This window comes from Fusarium odoratissimum (genome assembly GCF_000260195.1).
Source record: "Fusarium odoratissimum NRRL 54006 unplaced genomic scaffold supercont1.1, whole genome shotgun sequence".
Lineage (NCBI taxonomy): Eukaryota > Fungi > Ascomycota > Sordariomycetes > Hypocreales > Nectriaceae > Fusarium > Fusarium odoratissimum.
The window spans coordinates 3,615,020-3,629,776 of record NW_022158687.1 but is presented as its reverse complement, the minus strand read 5'-3'; the positions used below and the strand labels follow the sequence as shown (position 1 = coordinate 3,629,776).

General features: G+C 50.2%; 6 protein-coding genes across 19 annotated transcripts; 3 read left to right on the top strand and 3 right to left on the bottom strand.

The window, feature by feature from the left end:
• Positions 1-135: 135 nt before the first annotated feature.
• FOIG_01271 (uncharacterized protein) lies at positions 136-3,507 on the top strand. The gene is made up of 2 exons (XM_031198048.1): positions 136-710; positions 774-3,507. Exons 1-2 carry the CDS (start codon positions 644-646, stop codon positions 3,026-3,028), a joined length of 2,322 nt encoding a protein of 773 aa, XP_031073815.1. The 5' UTR covers positions 136-643; the 3' UTR covers positions 3,029-3,507.
• Positions 3,414-4,794, bottom strand: FOIG_01270 (uncharacterized protein). Its single transcript, XM_031198047.1, has 2 exons — positions 3,789-4,794; positions 3,414-3,728 (listed from the first exon to the last, which is right to left on the bottom strand). Exons 1-2 carry the CDS (start codon positions 4,083-4,085, stop codon positions 3,606-3,608), a joined length of 420 nt encoding a protein of 139 aa, XP_031073814.1. The 5' UTR covers positions 4,086-4,794; the 3' UTR covers positions 3,414-3,605.
• Positions 4,795-5,182: 388 nt separating this feature from the next.
• Positions 5,183-9,275, bottom strand: FOIG_01269 (uncharacterized protein). 13 transcript variants are annotated; one of them, XM_031198035.1, is made up of 7 exons: positions 8,942-9,275; positions 8,414-8,868; positions 8,278-8,294; positions 8,057-8,217; positions 6,684-7,907; positions 6,192-6,629; positions 5,183-6,136 (listed from the first exon to the last, which is right to left on the bottom strand). In XM_031198035.1, the coding sequence occupies exons 2-7, from the start codon at positions 8,464-8,466 to the stop codon at positions 6,110-6,112; spliced, it is 1,920 nt and encodes a 639-aa protein (XP_031073802.1). In that variant the 5' UTR covers positions 8,467-8,868; positions 8,942-9,275; the 3' UTR covers positions 5,183-6,109. The 13 variants fall into 13 exon arrangements, with proteins under 13 accessions (XP_031073802.1, XP_031073801.1, XP_031073811.1 ...); XM_031198039.1 differs by having other exon boundaries at positions 5,336-6,136; positions 8,414-8,871; XM_031198034.1 differs by having other exon boundaries at positions 5,183-6,629.
• Positions 9,276-9,904: 629 nt separating this feature from the next.
• Positions 9,905-12,677, top strand: FOIG_01267 (uncharacterized protein). The gene has a single exon (XM_031198032.1). It carries the CDS (start codon positions 10,112-10,114, stop codon positions 10,598-10,600), a length of 489 nt encoding a protein of 162 aa, XP_031073799.1. The 5' UTR covers positions 9,905-10,111; the 3' UTR covers positions 10,601-12,677.
• Positions 11,070-11,930, bottom strand: FOIG_01268 (uncharacterized protein). Its single transcript, XM_031198033.1, has one exon. It carries the CDS (start codon positions 11,627-11,629, stop codon positions 11,246-11,248), a length of 384 nt encoding a protein of 127 aa, XP_031073800.1. The 5' UTR covers positions 11,630-11,930; the 3' UTR covers positions 11,070-11,245.
• A 76-nt stretch (positions 12,678-12,753) lies between the features above and the next one.
• FOIG_01266 (uncharacterized protein) lies at positions 12,754-14,742 on the top strand. Of its 2 annotated transcripts, XM_031198031.1 has the most exons (3): positions 12,754-13,577; positions 13,636-14,402; positions 14,458-14,742. In XM_031198031.1, the coding sequence occupies exons 1-2, from the start codon at positions 13,201-13,203 to the stop codon at positions 14,336-14,338; spliced, it is 1,080 nt and encodes a 359-aa protein (XP_031073798.1). In that variant the 5' UTR covers positions 12,754-13,200; the 3' UTR covers positions 14,339-14,402; positions 14,458-14,742. The 2 variants fall into 2 exon arrangements, with proteins under 2 accessions (XP_031073798.1, XP_031073797.1); XM_031198030.1 differs by having other exon boundaries at positions 13,636-14,742.
• The last annotated feature ends 15 nt before the right edge of the window (positions 14,743-14,757 follow it).

Sequence of the window (14,757 nt, the reverse complement as noted above, 5' to 3'; positions counted from 1 at the left end):
ATGCAGTGGGAGAACCGCGCGGCCTTTGGCTCGTGATTCGCTGGCCAAGAGACTTGGTTGTCCCTCCAGCATCCACACCCCAGCCCTCGGGAACCTTGGATCCCTTGGCGTGAGAGGTAAAAGCCAACGGCGTTGGAAGGATCTAACCTGACCTAACAGCCAACAGGCTCTAAGCACCCTCCGCCACACTCTGTTTTGCCTTTCCAACTCCCTACAATCGGACTGGAGTGAGCTGAAATATCCATCCCGTACCTTAGTTCCATTTACTGTATTATTCAGATCTCATGCTGATCATGCTACACGATTAACCGTTTCGAAATCTTTTCTTCTTCTCCTCCTCTCCTCCTCCTCCTCCTCCTTGTGTATCTATCCTTCTTGTTCTACCTCGAGATACTTGGACCCTGACTTCTTTCTCCACATTCTCCTTTGACGTTCCCAATAAGTTCCGTCATACTTCCGACTCTATTTTCGGCCGCTCCGTCTGACGATCTTCGTCTCACCTTGATTACTTCTCATCTTACAACCTCCGTTCCCCTCAACTCGACTGTTTCTTCTGTGTTACTGTATGGCCTTGCAGTGATATCTCTCTCAATCGGCGCGTCGCCATTTCTCTCCCAGGACCGTTCGAGGTCCGATAAACACCATGGTATCATTGTGGTCGATTGCGACCGCTATTGCGGGTGTGGCTTTGTTCTTTGAAACCTCACTAGGTATGTTCAACACTCGAAATATGCCTCATAGTCCGGGGCAGTCTTCTAACATCCTCGGAATAGCGAGCTCAGTTAAGCGCAACGCCGTTAGCTATATATCTTTCATCGATGAGCCTGTAATCAACACACCATCACACCGTATACGCGCCGACTCGCACTTTGATCTCCTATTCTCACTACACAATGGACAACAAAAGATCCGCCTCAAGCTTGAACCGAACCACGACATTCTGCACGAGAACTTCGCTATTACTCACATTGGCGCCGACGGTGCCGTGCGATCTGTCGAGACAGTGAACCGGGAGGACGAAAAAGTATTCAAGGGACATGTGTTTATTCAGCGAGTCGGACGGGAAGGTTGGACAAATGCTGGCTGGGCAAGGATAACGATGCATCGCGATGGAAAGGAACCTGTTTTTGAGGGCACTCTGCGGATCGACGGCAACCATCACCATATCCATACCGGCACCAACTACCAGCAAGTTCGACATGAAGATGACCCTATTCTGTCAGCATCAGAGGCTCGGGATGATGTTATGGTTGTCTGGCGGGACTCGGATATCATGTCTTTTAACCCTACTGAGCTCAAGAGGCGTGGGGCTTCGGCTGCACTCTGTGACTCTGACACATTGAGTTTCAACAGCAAGTTTCATGAGCTCCAAGACTTTGACACATTTGGCGCGGCAAACACCAAATCCCTTTTCGGTCGCCAATCTATCGACACAGGCACAGGGAACGACGGTTCGAGTGTTGACCTTGAGTCTACAATTGGTTCTGTGAACGGCTGTCCAACTAGCAGAAGGGTTGCCCTTCTAGGAATCGCAACTGACTGTGGATACACTTCCACATTTAACTCTACTGAAGCTTTGAGGAAGAATGTCATAAGGATGGTCAATGATGCCTCCGAAGTTTACGAAAAGAGCTTCAACATTACGCTGGGTATCCAGAACCTCACCATCAGTGACGGATCGTGCCCCGGAAGCCCATCGGATACAGCTCCTTGGAACCAGAAGTGTTCCAACAGCGTCGACTTGTCCGATCGCCTTAACTTGTTTTCCGCCTGGCGCGGTCAGAATGAGGACAGCAACGCCTACTGGACTCTTCTGAGCACTTGCAACACCGACTCTGCTGTTGGCCTTGCATGGCTGGGTCAGCTCTGCCGCCCCGGTGCCTCAGCCAACTCCAACACTGGAGGTCGTAACGAGACAGTTGCTGGAGCCAATGTGGTGGTCAAGACTTCGGCAGAATGGCAGGTATTTGCTCACGAGACAGGGCATACTTTCGGTGCCGTCCATGATTGCACTTCTCAGACTTGCCCAGTCTCGTCCGATGCGCAGTCGTGCTGCCCCTTGAGCAAGAGTTCGTGTGATGCTCAGGGTGACTTCATCATGAACCCATCTTCAAGGGAGGGAATCAGTGAATTCTCTCCCTGCACCATTGGAAACATCTGCTCAGGTTTCAGGCGTAATGTTAACACGGAATGTCTCACTGATAACAGAAACGTCAAGACCATCTCGGGCCAGCAGTGCGGTAATGGAATCGTCGAAGAAGGCGAAGATTGCGACTGCGGCGGTGAGGCCAGCTGTGGCGATAATCCTTGCTGTGATGCAAAGACTTGCAAATTCAAGGGCCAGGCTGAGTGCGATAACTCGAACGAAGAGTGCTGCACGGATAAATGCAAGTTCGCATCTTCAGGTACTGTTTGTCGATCGAGCACAGGCCCTTGTGATCCCGAGGAGAAGTGCACAGGAAGCAGCGCGACATGCCCCAAGGACAAACACAGCGACGATGGCACAGACTGTGGTGATAGCCTCCAGTGCGCATCTGGTCAGTGTACATCGCGAGATGAGCAGTGCCGAGCAAACTATCAAAATACGACATCCTCCAGTGTGAAGGCTTGTACCAACAGCTGTCTTTTGTCTTGCCAGGCATCAGGCGACGGCTTCTGTACGCAACGAAACCAAAACTTCCTCGATGGTACACCTTGCGGCGGCGGCGGCCGATGTCAGAATGGTAGCTGCGAGGGCGCTTCGACGTGGAAGGAGATTGAGAACTGGTTCAAGAACAACAAGAATATTGCCATCCCCGTGGGTTGCGTTCTTGCTGCACTCCTCCTCTTGTCCATCTCTTGCTGCTGCTTCAGCTGTATTAAGCGACGCATAGCTCGCCGCAGGGCAGCCAAACAACCAGCCATGGGCGCGTGGCCAGGATATCCTCGGGGCCCCGTTCCAAACCAACAAGGCCCCTATATGTACGCCCCAATTGATAACAACAATGGCTGGCAGCAACAGAGGACGCGCAGTATGAGATATGCTTAGACTTTTTTTTCTTCTTTTTGATACAAAGGGGCGGATTTTACATGTCCGATACAGCATTTGCCGGCGTTTTCTTTCTGGGCACATTGGTTTGAGCATTGTATCGCTTTCTTGTAGTCTTTTTTGTACGGAATGGATTTGGACTTCCGCACATGCATCTTGACATTGTTTTCAACTTGTTGATAAGCGAATCAGGACATACAAGACGGCGGACCTGGAGAAGTACTTATGGGACAGGTAGTTGGTGGACAAACGCATAAGGAACAGACACATTCACATACACAGCGGTACACGCATACACGTCGATGTTAGATATTAGCAGCACAAGACTATAACGACAATTAGAAGAGGCAAAATGCCAGTATTTATTTGATTTCATCTCCTTGCACCAGAGTTTTGAACCAGATGGCGGTTACTAACAGTAAACATTTACTACAGCTGCATGGATAAGCAAATACAGGTTCATTCAATTCTATTACTTGAAAGTCGTGATTCATTATAAAAGGCTTGTGATGGTTTGCTAAAAGATCCGTATCTCACCAAGGGCCGTCTTCTCCCTTCCCGTGACGAGAACTCTGTACTATCGAGAGATTTTATCACTAACTCGGCGACTCTGTTTACTCCTCGCCGTGCTGGTGTCGTCGTGCTTATCTTCGAAGCCACATAATTGGCGCATAAATCGAAGGCGTTGACCAGCGATGCTCTGTACACGATGGTTTAGCACGACTAGTATTTTCAATATTAATATGGTGATGATACATACATCGCCGGTCGCTTGCGCATGTGCCATGAGAGCCGCATGGTTATCCAGAATATACATAGCCTCTCCTCTCCGTTCTCTCTCTACGTGTGTTTCAAAAACGGGACTGTAGGAATCAGCGTCGGCGCTGAAAGATCGTGAAGCCGAAGAACGATACCGCGGTCCAAGACGCCTTGGTTCGCCATCGCTCACGTCGCTTTCTTCGCTGTATGGGTTTTTCCCGCGGGCTTGCCTGTCGCGCATTTCTTCGGTCCATCCTGACGAGCGATTTGGTTGATGGTGTTGTGTTGATGAAGACATTGTGTTATGGATGATTTTTGGTGGAGGTTGGTGGTAGGAGGAAGAGAGTTGATAAGAGTTTGTTGGCTTCTTTGAGAATAGTGCTCAAGATGTATGTTTGAGGTTTTAAGATGAAGGTGGTTCAGAGACGATAAACAGCTTCTCGTTATAAATAATGAGACAAAGGCAGAAACAAAAAGTGATTGATGACTTCCCGAGTCATTCAGATTCATTCACATCCAATACAGCTCAACTAATAAACTCCCAGTGACAACAAGCGAGAGACAGGGCCTGACCTTGAAAAAAGGAACCAACCCCTCCATTGGAAGCGGGGCTCACGTCACTTACATAAAACCTCGAAAGTAAAGAGAGAGAGAGAGGAGGAAACAAAAGAGAAATGCAAATACAGAGCTAATGCAGGGAACATACAAATGCACATGGCCCCGAAGGGAAATGGAAAATCAGGCGAACGAACCAAACTTTGTGGGGACGGAATATTTTGGGGGGCTAGACCATCCATCGACGATAGAAAGCACCAACTCACAGTGAGTGAGTGACTCGGTGATGCCGTGGTCTAAGATGAGAGAGACGCCATCTCACATGATAGAGAATCATTACGACATGTATACGCCTACCTGTTCTATAACCTTTCCATAACACTTCACAGTCCTGTCAAGATAACGCAACAATTGCCAAATACCAAAGTCAAACGCCTCAAAAAAACAACACACGCGCGCACACACACACACACACACACAATGACCTGTTCTCTCACATCCATGATAATGCATTATATACTCTTCCGATCTGCAGCTGAGGCTGAGACATGCAAGGCAAACAGTGCGTGGTGTCTCAGTCTGCAATGCAACCTCCAATCACGACCTTCTGTCACAAATGACTACGCCAGAAGAGACGGGGAGAGGGGGGCCATGAGATCCTCGGCTACCTGATATAGACGACTACAGGTGAGATTCCCTGTCGTGCTGAGCCTCAACAACTCTACAGCTGAGAATTCTACACTCTTCAGATCCGATTGGCTTTGATCAGGCAAGGTCTAGAAACCTGAATGTGTCCCGACGCTATGGCCCCTCGTATATATACCCTATCACTGTAAAGTCTCGAGTGCATCTCTTCCGTCCGTCTTTACACCATTACTTTTCATCTCGGTATCGAGCCAACAAACTGCAAGTTATGTAGGTCACCTTGTTGACCCAATATGTTACTGCGCCTCTTCCCTCCCATTCGAGCCCCCATTTTCACTCTGGGTAGTTGGCGGCGATACGTCATAATGTTAGTTATTTTCTTTGAAACTATTGCTTTACTGACATCGTCGGTTTGGCTAGAACCAATCTCAACTCCTTATATGTAAAAACAAGCCTCTTGTGTTTTTCTGCGCCGTTTCATCACCCCAGATGGTATATAATCGTACAAATAACGCAGAAGCCCCCCCTAAAAACAATAACACCGTCAAGACTGGGTATGATGCTCCCCAAGAACCCAAATCTCAGATCAGACCGCATCCCCAGTACTTTGCTTGCCCTTCGTATGCCTTCACCTCCCGTGGTAAACCAGCCCGCCCTCAGAACCCCTGGATCCTAGAAAAGACAAAGAAAAGAAAACAAAGGTAATGCGATGAAAGCAATGTCGTTTGTACTCCTATAACCTCTATCCATGTTCCTTCATTCAACAAAGAGTTCGTGCGTAGAGAGGTGCCCAGATAGTGTTGTGTATGTGCCAATCAGAGAGTTCAGTTTTCACCCTCGTGGCCAGCCAGCCGTAGTTCGTCGTCGTGTTATACAAGAGAGAGCTTTCGCGAGTTCGCAGTTTCGTACAAATGGTTGCTTCAACCATGTCCAAGCGGGAATAGACATTAAGGGCTTCCAACCATACCCATTTCGCATCACAGTCCATTCGACTGTCTTCCTAAGACGTGCCTGAACAAGCCGCCTTTTCTTGTAGCGAATTGGCATGAGGGCTTCCGTACTGCCTCCTCGCACATCTAGATCCTATTAATGTTGCAAACGTTATCCTTTTTGGTGTAGTCGTCATCTTCGGAAGTTGATGATGGCAAGCTTTTCAAGTGTTAGCAGAGTGCAACTGAACATATGGTACCATCCCCTGACTCACCCTGCTATTGGAGCCATAGGCCAATTTATGGCCATCAGCATCCCAGCACAAGCAGTGCTCATCTTCTTCGTCCGTCTCGGCACTGGCCTTGGGGCTGAGCCAGCCTGGATGCACCGGTCGACTCCAGCTTGCTCGCGGCACAGCGTAGCTTCCAACTTTCCAAATCAAGATCTGAGTTGATGTCGCGCCCGCGATAAATGCACCGTCTGGCGTGAAAGCGAGCCTCATAATTGGTGAATCCATGGTCAAGAAGCACTTGGGCTTGCTTTCGGGCATTCGAGCATTCCAGATAAGAATTGCACAGTCGTCTCCTCCAGTCGCAATTAAACGCTCGTCGTCAGGTCCAGATTGGTTTTCGGGCAGAGGCTGCCATTGCATCGCAGTAATGGTGCCTTGGTGCGCAGATATGGACCTTCGCTGACCACTCTCATCCCACAGCTATACCACAGTTAGCATCTCTTTTCAATATGTTACTCTGGAGTAAATTCTTACGTCAAGTGTGCCCTTGTCGCTGGACGTAGCGGCCAGTCGCGAACGTCCGTCGAAAAGGACCTGGGAAAATAGATCGTCGTCCTTGGTCTCAAATTTTCTGGCCTGCACTATCGTTGTTTCTGTGCATTGGAGGCATAGCATTAGGTCGCCACCACATAGCAAGAATTCTGCTTCTCCAGTCCACGCTGCATCGAAAGGTGTAGCATCAATATTGTGGTCCGGGAGGACATATGACAGAGAGTTTCCAGCGGGCGGGTAGTGAACGGTAATAAGAGTACCACCCTTGTCCGGGGAAATGGCTAGTAGAGCTGTGTTGTTAGGGTTCCATAGCATCTTGATGATTGGAGGCTCTGATAATTCCATTGACTGCAGATGTGCGCCTTCAGCGGACCACACATTGATCGAGGCATGGTTCCTCGAGTCTGTGGCTACTGCAATTGCAGCGCCATCGCTGGTCCACGACATGGCCGTCGTTATGGTATCGCGGGGCACATCACGATCGATAAGGGAGTGACCTTGAAGTGACACGTGATCTTGGCCCGGCTCGATGGGGCCCGCGCGAGGGACTGTCCAAACACGGGCTAGCGCATCGGTGCCACCAGCTGCGAGGATGGACGGATCTCTTGGGTTCCACTCGCATCGCAAAAGGATGGGAGCATTGTCTTGCCCAGAGGGCGAGGAAGGTGATGGCGTAGCGCCTCGGTTTCCCTGAATTTGATTCTGGCCGTCATATACCAAACGGATAAAGGTCGTCTCGGGAGCCAGCTCCTCGACCTTGTCTACCTGGGTTCCCTGTTCAGGGCCGTCAGTCCGCACAATTGGCTCTGGCGCTTGCTCACCCTCGAGAGGTGAAGGATATGCATGGTTATCAGGCTGGTTGTCAATTTCCATAGGTGTCGTTACTGGTGCCGGTGCTGCTGTGGTGGAATCCGTTCCTGTTCCTGTTGCTGTTGTTGCCGTTGGTGCTGATGCTGGCACCGTTACTGCAGCCGGTGCATCGGCGCCATTCTCCAACCCATTGCTTAACCGTTGTCGTTTTGCTGGCGACACATTCGATAATTGCTGAGGGGCACGTTTCCTCGTAACCTCCTCTTCGATAATTTCCTCTCCTTCCGCATCTTCCTCTTCGTCTGCCTCAATTCTTCCTTGTGGATGCGCGTCCAGAGGTCCAAAAATGCCCATCTGCAGCGAGTCGGCTGCTTCCGCTGCTGCATCCTGAGGCAGCTGCATATGGTGAATTTTGTCAGCCTCTGACCGTTTTGGAAATTTGGCCTTGTCATGAATACAGCCCACCTCGCCTTAATGGGTGGGGGAACAGGCGCAGCGCCGAAACTCTCGATAGATTGCAATGATTCCCCAAAAAGATTACTTACCAGTTTCCGTAAATGCTCACGCTCAAGCGCGTGGTAAACAAGGCCACGATTAATCACTGAAACCAATGCATGGCTCTTGACGTGGGGCGCAAAGGCGAATTCCCTGTGAGGTTGCTTGACGTGCCACTCCTTTTGAAATTTGGCAGCAGTCTCTCGATAATCTGTGGGCGAGTGTGGTTAGATTAGCTGTGGCGCCGTGAGCGCGCAGACGTAATACATACTGCCTTCAAGAAGAAATCTGTAGGCGCGCAGAAATTCATGGTCAGCAAAAAGGTCCAGCGGTAGGGGGAAAAGGTGATGCCGAGAAGGCGACTAGGCGCGGTGATTGCGAGTCGAGGACGCGAAGTAGTGACGAACCTCCAAACAAGAAAGTTGACTCTATCCGAGTCGAGGAATTCCTTAACGACCATAGTCCCAGAGAGCGCCGCAAAAGGCGCAGAGTCGCTGACGGGTCGCAGTTGACGATGTGAATCGTAATTCAAGACAGCAGTCAGCAGGGTCCCGGGAAGCCAACCTATTCTCGAAGGAGAGGCTGGATTATTCGATGTTGTTTATGGGGTTTGTCCGAGGAAAGGTAAGTGAAGATGCAAAAGAAAGATGAAATTCAAGGTTCCAGTCGGGGCGGTGATGAGTGGGTACGTACCTCCCTCCTCTACCTCTACCGCCCCTGTACTGTGCTGTACCTTAGGTCACTCCCGTCCCAGCCCAGCCCGAGATTCAATCAATGCTTCTGCTCTTGTGCAAGGTCCCTAACAGGCACAACCAAGCTAGCACAGGATCAGGTCGTTCTGCCTGTGGCTCTCTCCCCGTTTCTGCTAGCTCGAATTAGTTGGGGTGCTGCAAGGATTCATTGATGCATTGGATGGGCTGGAAGGGTACGGATACCTTGTCGAGGTACCCTTAAAACGCCAAGGATAAAGCGACATTGCTCGCACTGGAGCTACGGGGCCTTTACGGGGAGCTAGGCACGGGGCTGACTGGGGGGGAGTTTGCAGGTACAGAACCATCCAATCCATTCGTTCGATCCACGAATAGCCCCAAAGCTTCCAGTGATGTGATACAGACCAGGGAGACTGATAAGCTGTGCAACGGTAAACAGCGTGATCGGACAAGACTGCTCGTGGCATCTGCTCTCGTCAAATAGCGGGATGACGACCAAAAAGCACAAAACGTCCAAGTGGTACACACTGAACTCACGTATTACCGAGATGCTTTTGGGTGCAAGGGAGCTAACCCACTGAACGGCGGGCTTGAAATGGGACAGGCGCTAGCGAACGCCAGGTCGAAGGATGGAAAAACAGACAGAAGTGAACTCTCCAACAAGCCTTTCTCTTTTTTAGAGGAGAAAAACAGTGACACCCATGTCCGGCGCGCTGCTAAAAGTATCGGTACTTTGAAGATGGTGGAGTGGCAGCCAATCGATTCGCTGAGCAGGGGTCGTGGACCTGCGGATTGTGGACCTTGAATGCTCGGACAAGCAGGGGTTCGCTGTGAGCATTTGAAGGTCCTTGAACCCGTTTGGGCCATGGCGGATATTGATGGTGAAATGTAACCTCCAAGATGATTGATGACTGAAATAACAGCACGCACCCCCTGCCTCTAGCCATGACCGTGCCACATTGAAGACAACGGTAGATATCCCTGGCCTGCCCTGGCTTGGTCTGTTCAGTTGTTGGTCATTCCATCATCGTTAGGTTCGTCTTCAACAGAAGCGTCCGTCCACGAGAATGGCAAGGTTTCGAAGATCATGCCCTTGTTGGATGATGACACTCGAGAGTGACTGAGAACGAGGGGCAACCGACGGGTCATAGCCAGGAAAAGATTGCTTCGTCTCTTCCCCTTCGTTCATTTGCTGCCTGCTCTGCCTCTATCAGCAGAAAACCAGCCAAGCAACTCTGTTATCGCTCGTCATCAATTAGATTACGCCCCTGCCGCCGCGAGTGTGATGGTGTTCCGTCAATGATTCCCCCCCAGTTTGTGCATGAGGCTTCTTGAATCCTTGCCCAATCATATGACGTCGGCTGCCTTAGTCACGGCTAGCCCGCGTTGAATGCCATGCCATGCTTCAGGGCTTGGGCTGATGCATTTCGCCTTTCCTCCCAAAAATCTGAGACGGACGGATGCAGATCGGCCACGACAGGGGTAGGGTCATGGAGGTTCAAGACCCAAGCTTCAAGACTCGACTTGATCAGTGTACCTCTACTTAAACATGTGTCAGGTTCTGTCCCCCGCCCATCCCTTTCACCCCTGCGGTACTCACTCCAATTCGAGGTCGCAATGTCACAATGGGCTAGAGAATCCGAGTCCAATTTGGCCTCATGGTCTCTGGACTCGCGATGTCACGATTCGGTAGAGGCAGCTCGTTGTTGCTACCCAGTCTTTTACCTGGGAAGAACGACGAAGCAATGGAGCAAAAGCCCCTCAACGATATCCGCCACCACCTCCACCACCTCAACTCAACTCAACTCAACCTTCCGTCGAACCAGTCTGGGGAGGCGAATGGATGGTTCAAGACAAGCTCACAATCAACTGGCCCCACCATAAACACCGGCTTGCCTTGCACGCCGCACGCCTGGCTCCCACAGCTCCGGACGGGCAGATGCCACCACGGACAAGCTGCAAGGATGCCACACCCAATGTCATCTAGTCCATTCTGAGCATCCATCCATCCAACTGTCTCTGCGTGACATGATATGCACAACTCGCTACACTCACCGATAGCCGCCAGGCAGGCAGAGAGAAAGACAAACGCACTCACTCGCAGACTCACTGATCAACTGTTGCGAGGACAAGCAGGGCTATAGGTTGCAGGGCATGTTCACGACTTGGCTTGGTTCCATTGCTTGCTTACCAGGTTGCCAGCGTCATCTCCAAACTGCAGTTCATAAGCTGTGCAACTGCTCAAAACCCTCGCAACATCTCGTGTAACAGAAACAAAGACTGTTGTCAGCGACTGCGCACAGAGAAACACAGTAACTAGAATGTTTGGCCCGTCCCGTCTATCGAAAAAAAAAGGTGCTCTCGCTCACTCACAGCCCTGTCTGAACTCTCGTCATTACGTGGCAATACTCTAGCTCGTTCAAAGGGGTCGCCAAGCAGCCAGCCCACCATGCAACCGGGGCCAGCGGCTGCCCATGCCCGGGTTTTTGAACCACCAGCTTAGCAATCGTTTTTTAAAGGATCATGGTTTCAACTGTTTCGCGAAGGCGACGCGACTCGAACAACCTCATCATCGTCACCCCAGGACACGGAGCTGTGATCTCTTGGATGTACAGCATAACAGCCCCAACTCGCTGCCTCAAAAGCACCCACGAATGCACGCCTTGCTTCCACCCACACATGCACAGTAGCCCACAACAAACCTCCGAACTTGGCGGGTACCCGCACCTTTTGACTTTGACAGGGTCCCGTGCTTTTCCTTTCTCCCTCTTCTGTTTTTATCATGTCAATGCGCAGACTTGATGATGATTTCAGTCTTTGAGCTCCTCGCTCGTCCAGGACAAGAGCATCTCCACCACCTGTATTCATGATGTCCTCCATCCTAGAAGGTCTCATTGAGTGTAAACACGCCATCGTTTCAATGGCTTCTCGTCACGTGACCCGTCCTGTTGCAAGCCTCCCGTGACATTCCCGAGGTTCTTGACCTTGTGCATCTCCCGTCGGTACTTGGACCCTCCACCAACGCAACATGGCCTGAGCCGTTGCTATATCACAAATCTCCGGTTTCGTATCGACCACGGAGCTCCCAATTTGGACGTTGTCATTTTTGTTGGTATGTTGAAAATCGAGAATGACATCCGACTCGAATGCCCTCACCTTGGCAACGAAATAAGACCTTGGCAAGATGAAAGATGTGGCTGTCTCTGCTTTGCCCTGCACGACATTCCAGAGTCGGGAGGCCCCACCGACTCCATTTGATGGATGTTGATGTTCGAGAGGCACAGGGGAACAGCATCGACAATCTAAACGTTCTTGACCAATCAGATGTGAGTCAAGAATTAGTCGCGTTGAATGGCACCCGTCATCTTGTTCTTTGCCGAGGCCCCCGAATCTTGACCGAATTTAGTATCTCCATCTCCCCATTCAATACTGATGATACAGGACACGACATCAGTAATATTTGAGTTCGATGGCCATGCATCTAAACATTGGGAGGTATTCCCGGAGGCAAGGGTTATTGAGTTCAGCATGGCCTTGAATATGCAACGCTAACAGGTGAAACAAATGAAGTTTTCAGCAAAATCTCAATCTCAAACTCTAACCGTGGCTTTATCGCTAAAGGTGTGGGCACTAGCGGATCAAGGACGTCAATCCTAATGGTCTTCCTTGCTGACAAAAGTCTCAAATCAAAGTCCCTCCGCCAAATGTCTAGATATTTAGCTTGTCCTAACAGAGCGGGTTAATAACTTGCTGTGGAGGATGGAATTCAGTCTAGGGCTTGCATAAACCAGTGAACTTTGAAGTGATAGAACTGTTTCATATACAGTAGATTTGGAGCAGCAATGTCTTGAACGTAGCCGCATCACGAAAGTCTCCACAGTCAGATCTTGAAACCTTGAGGTTCGTGGTGAAGATCCCAAAGCGCGTCGAGTTCTATTGATTGAGTTTCTCTAAGAAAGTCATTATACATAGAGAAATTAATACTTGAACTGTTGGTCCTCAAGATAGTTCAAGTATCGCTTAGAACTCTCGGATCCTACGTAAATGAGGAGAAAGAGGCCTCATCAAAATTGACTGATCAGGCGCTCATATGCAGGGATTCAAATTGCATGGGCGGGATTGCAACTTGTGGCTGCCTTAGGCCCCTGAATGAGCTGTGCGCCACAAGAGGCTGTGGTCCCCTAAAGTGGTGAGGCTGGCAACGGCAGGGATAAGTTTACAGAGGACAGTTCAATCTCGTGGCATCAAAGGGGAATCAAGAGAATAAAGACCTTGTAAAGGCCAGCGCCGACAACAAAAGTCCCCGATTACGACAATAGCTACAGCGCAAAAAGAATCACTACCAAGTATCGGATTGTTTGACGAATCACGAGTTAGTATTGCCGAAATATCGCGCCAACGGCCAACATATCCAACCTGTGATAGCCTCGACGAGTTTGGAATAAGAGCCGATCCGAACCTGAAACCTACATAATCAAGTCACGATGCCGCCTCGAATAAATATTCCGCCGGTTACACGTATCCTTCTCATCGCTCTACTAGGCCAGTCCATCCTCAGCGCTGCCATAAGATATCGGCAATGGACTGCCAACGCAAACATCGTCATTCCCTACTTGACTCTGGTGCCGCAGTTGTCTATTATCTATCCCTGGACGTTCATAACATCAACTTTTGTCGAGAGTAATGTGTTTACGCTCGGTATTGCTGCTGTAACGATATACCACGGAGGACGATATCTCGAAAGAGCATGGTCATCGGCTGAGCTGGCCAAGTTTGTCGCTATTGTATCGCTGGTTCCAAACTTCCTGACACTCTGCGTTATGGTGCTTTGCTTTACGCTTACACGTAATGAGAACTGGACGTATGTATTATACTGCGCTCACAATGTTAGATGAGGAGAAACTGACACAACTGTATAGCCTGACTGTCATTGCTGGAACCATTCCCGTTCAGATTGCTTTCCTCGTCGCTTTCAGCCAACTCGTCCCAGCGCATACTGTAACCCTCTTCCGCGGCGTCATATCTCTCCGAGTTCCTCGATTTCCTCTCATCTACCTCGGCGCCGTTTTCCTTCTCTCTCTTACGCCCCTCCTTACCAGAGCTGCTTTGTGGCTTGCCATCTTTGGATTCCTGACCAGCTGGACCTATCTCCGATTCTACAAGACTGTGTTCCCCGACCTCGACTCGGCACAAGACGCCTCCCTCCGCGGTGATGCGAGCGAGACATTTGCGTTTGCCGAGTTCTTCCCTGGCCCGGTGAAGCCATTCGTCGCTGCCATCGCCGATCAGATCTTCCTGGTGATGGTTGCCATGAGATTGTGTACGCCTTTCACACCGGCAGACGCCTCTCGAAACGACAGCCGGATCCAACGGACTGCCCCTGGAGGCGCTCGCGCAGAGGCCGAGAGGAGGAGAGCCATTGCCCTCAGGGCGCTAGATCAGAGACTACATGCCGCTACAAGCAATCAGCCAGCGCAGAAGCCAGCGCAGACAAACCGGCCGACAGGTCCAACAGTGCAAAGCCAGCCTCAGCCGGCTACACAGACTGCCATGACATCGTCACCCGGCCCCATGCTTGGCGAGACCAAGTTCGAGCCTGACCATGACGATGCGAAGAGCTAAATTCTGTCTTATTTTCAAGAGTAACATACAGCCATTGTGATATGGGGGGGTCGTAATGTGCCTTGTACGGTTTAATTCGAGCCCACCTTGTTGAAGACAAAGGCTGACCGTAGTTGCAGAGTCGCCAGCAACGATTTTGATAGATGAAGAGTTTGACGATTGGCATTGCTCGTGGAGCTCCGGTGTTATGATGGTTTTCTGGGCTTTCCTTTGCAGACTGGTCTGGTCAAGTCCTGATTAGGATGTGGTGGGATGGACTGGTATGCACGAGGAATGTTTGGTTCAAGCTACTTAGACATGAATATCAAGATAAGAGTATCATGATTGTGGAAATCGAAAACTCAAGTTAAATTCTCGTATTTCGATACTTGTGCTGTAAAAGGATGCACATTTGAATCAACGTAAGGTAGTTATTTGCT

Bases quoted from the DNA above. Each gene is read 5' to 3' on its own strand.
- FOIG_01271 (XM_031198048.1), top strand. From the start codon at position 644: ATGGTATCATTGTGGTCGATTGCGACCGCTATTGCGGGTGTGGCTTTG. The intron at 711-773 runs GTATGTTCAACA...TCCTCGGAATAG, and splicing joins GTTCTTTGAAACCTCACTAG to CGAGCTCAGTTAAGCGCAAC.
- FOIG_01270 (XM_031198047.1), bottom strand. From the start codon at position 4,085: ATGTCTTCATCAACACAACACCATCAACCAAATCGCTCGTCAGGATGG. The intron at 3,729-3,788 runs GTATGTATCATC...CATCGTGTACAG, and splicing joins ATGCGCAAGCGACCGGCGAT to AGCATCGCTGGTCAACGCCT.
- FOIG_01269 (XM_031198034.1), bottom strand. From the start codon at position 8,466: ATGGTCGTTAAGGAATTCCTCGACTCGGATAGAGTCAACTTTCTTGTT. The intron at 7,908-8,056 runs GTAAGTAATCTT...CACCATATGCAG, and splicing joins GTGAGCATTTACGGAAACTG to CTGCCTCAGGATGCAGCAGC. The intron at 6,630-6,683 runs GTAAGAATTTAC...ACTGTGGTATAG, and splicing joins GCGACAAGGGCACACTTGAC to CTGTGGGATGAGAGTGGTCA.
- FOIG_01267 (XM_031198032.1), top strand. From the start codon at position 10,112: ATGCCATGCTTCAGGGCTTGGGCTGATGCATTTCGCCTTTCCTCCCAA.
- FOIG_01268 (XM_031198033.1), bottom strand. From the start codon at position 11,629: ATGGCGTGTTTACACTCAATGAGACCTTCTAGGATGGAGGACATCATG.
- FOIG_01266 (XM_031198031.1), top strand. From the start codon at position 13,201: ATGCCGCCTCGAATAAATATTCCGCCGGTTACACGTATCCTTCTCATC. The intron at 13,578-13,635 runs GTATGTATTATA...ACAACTGTATAG, and splicing joins ACACGTAATGAGAACTGGAC to CCTGACTGTCATTGCTGGAA.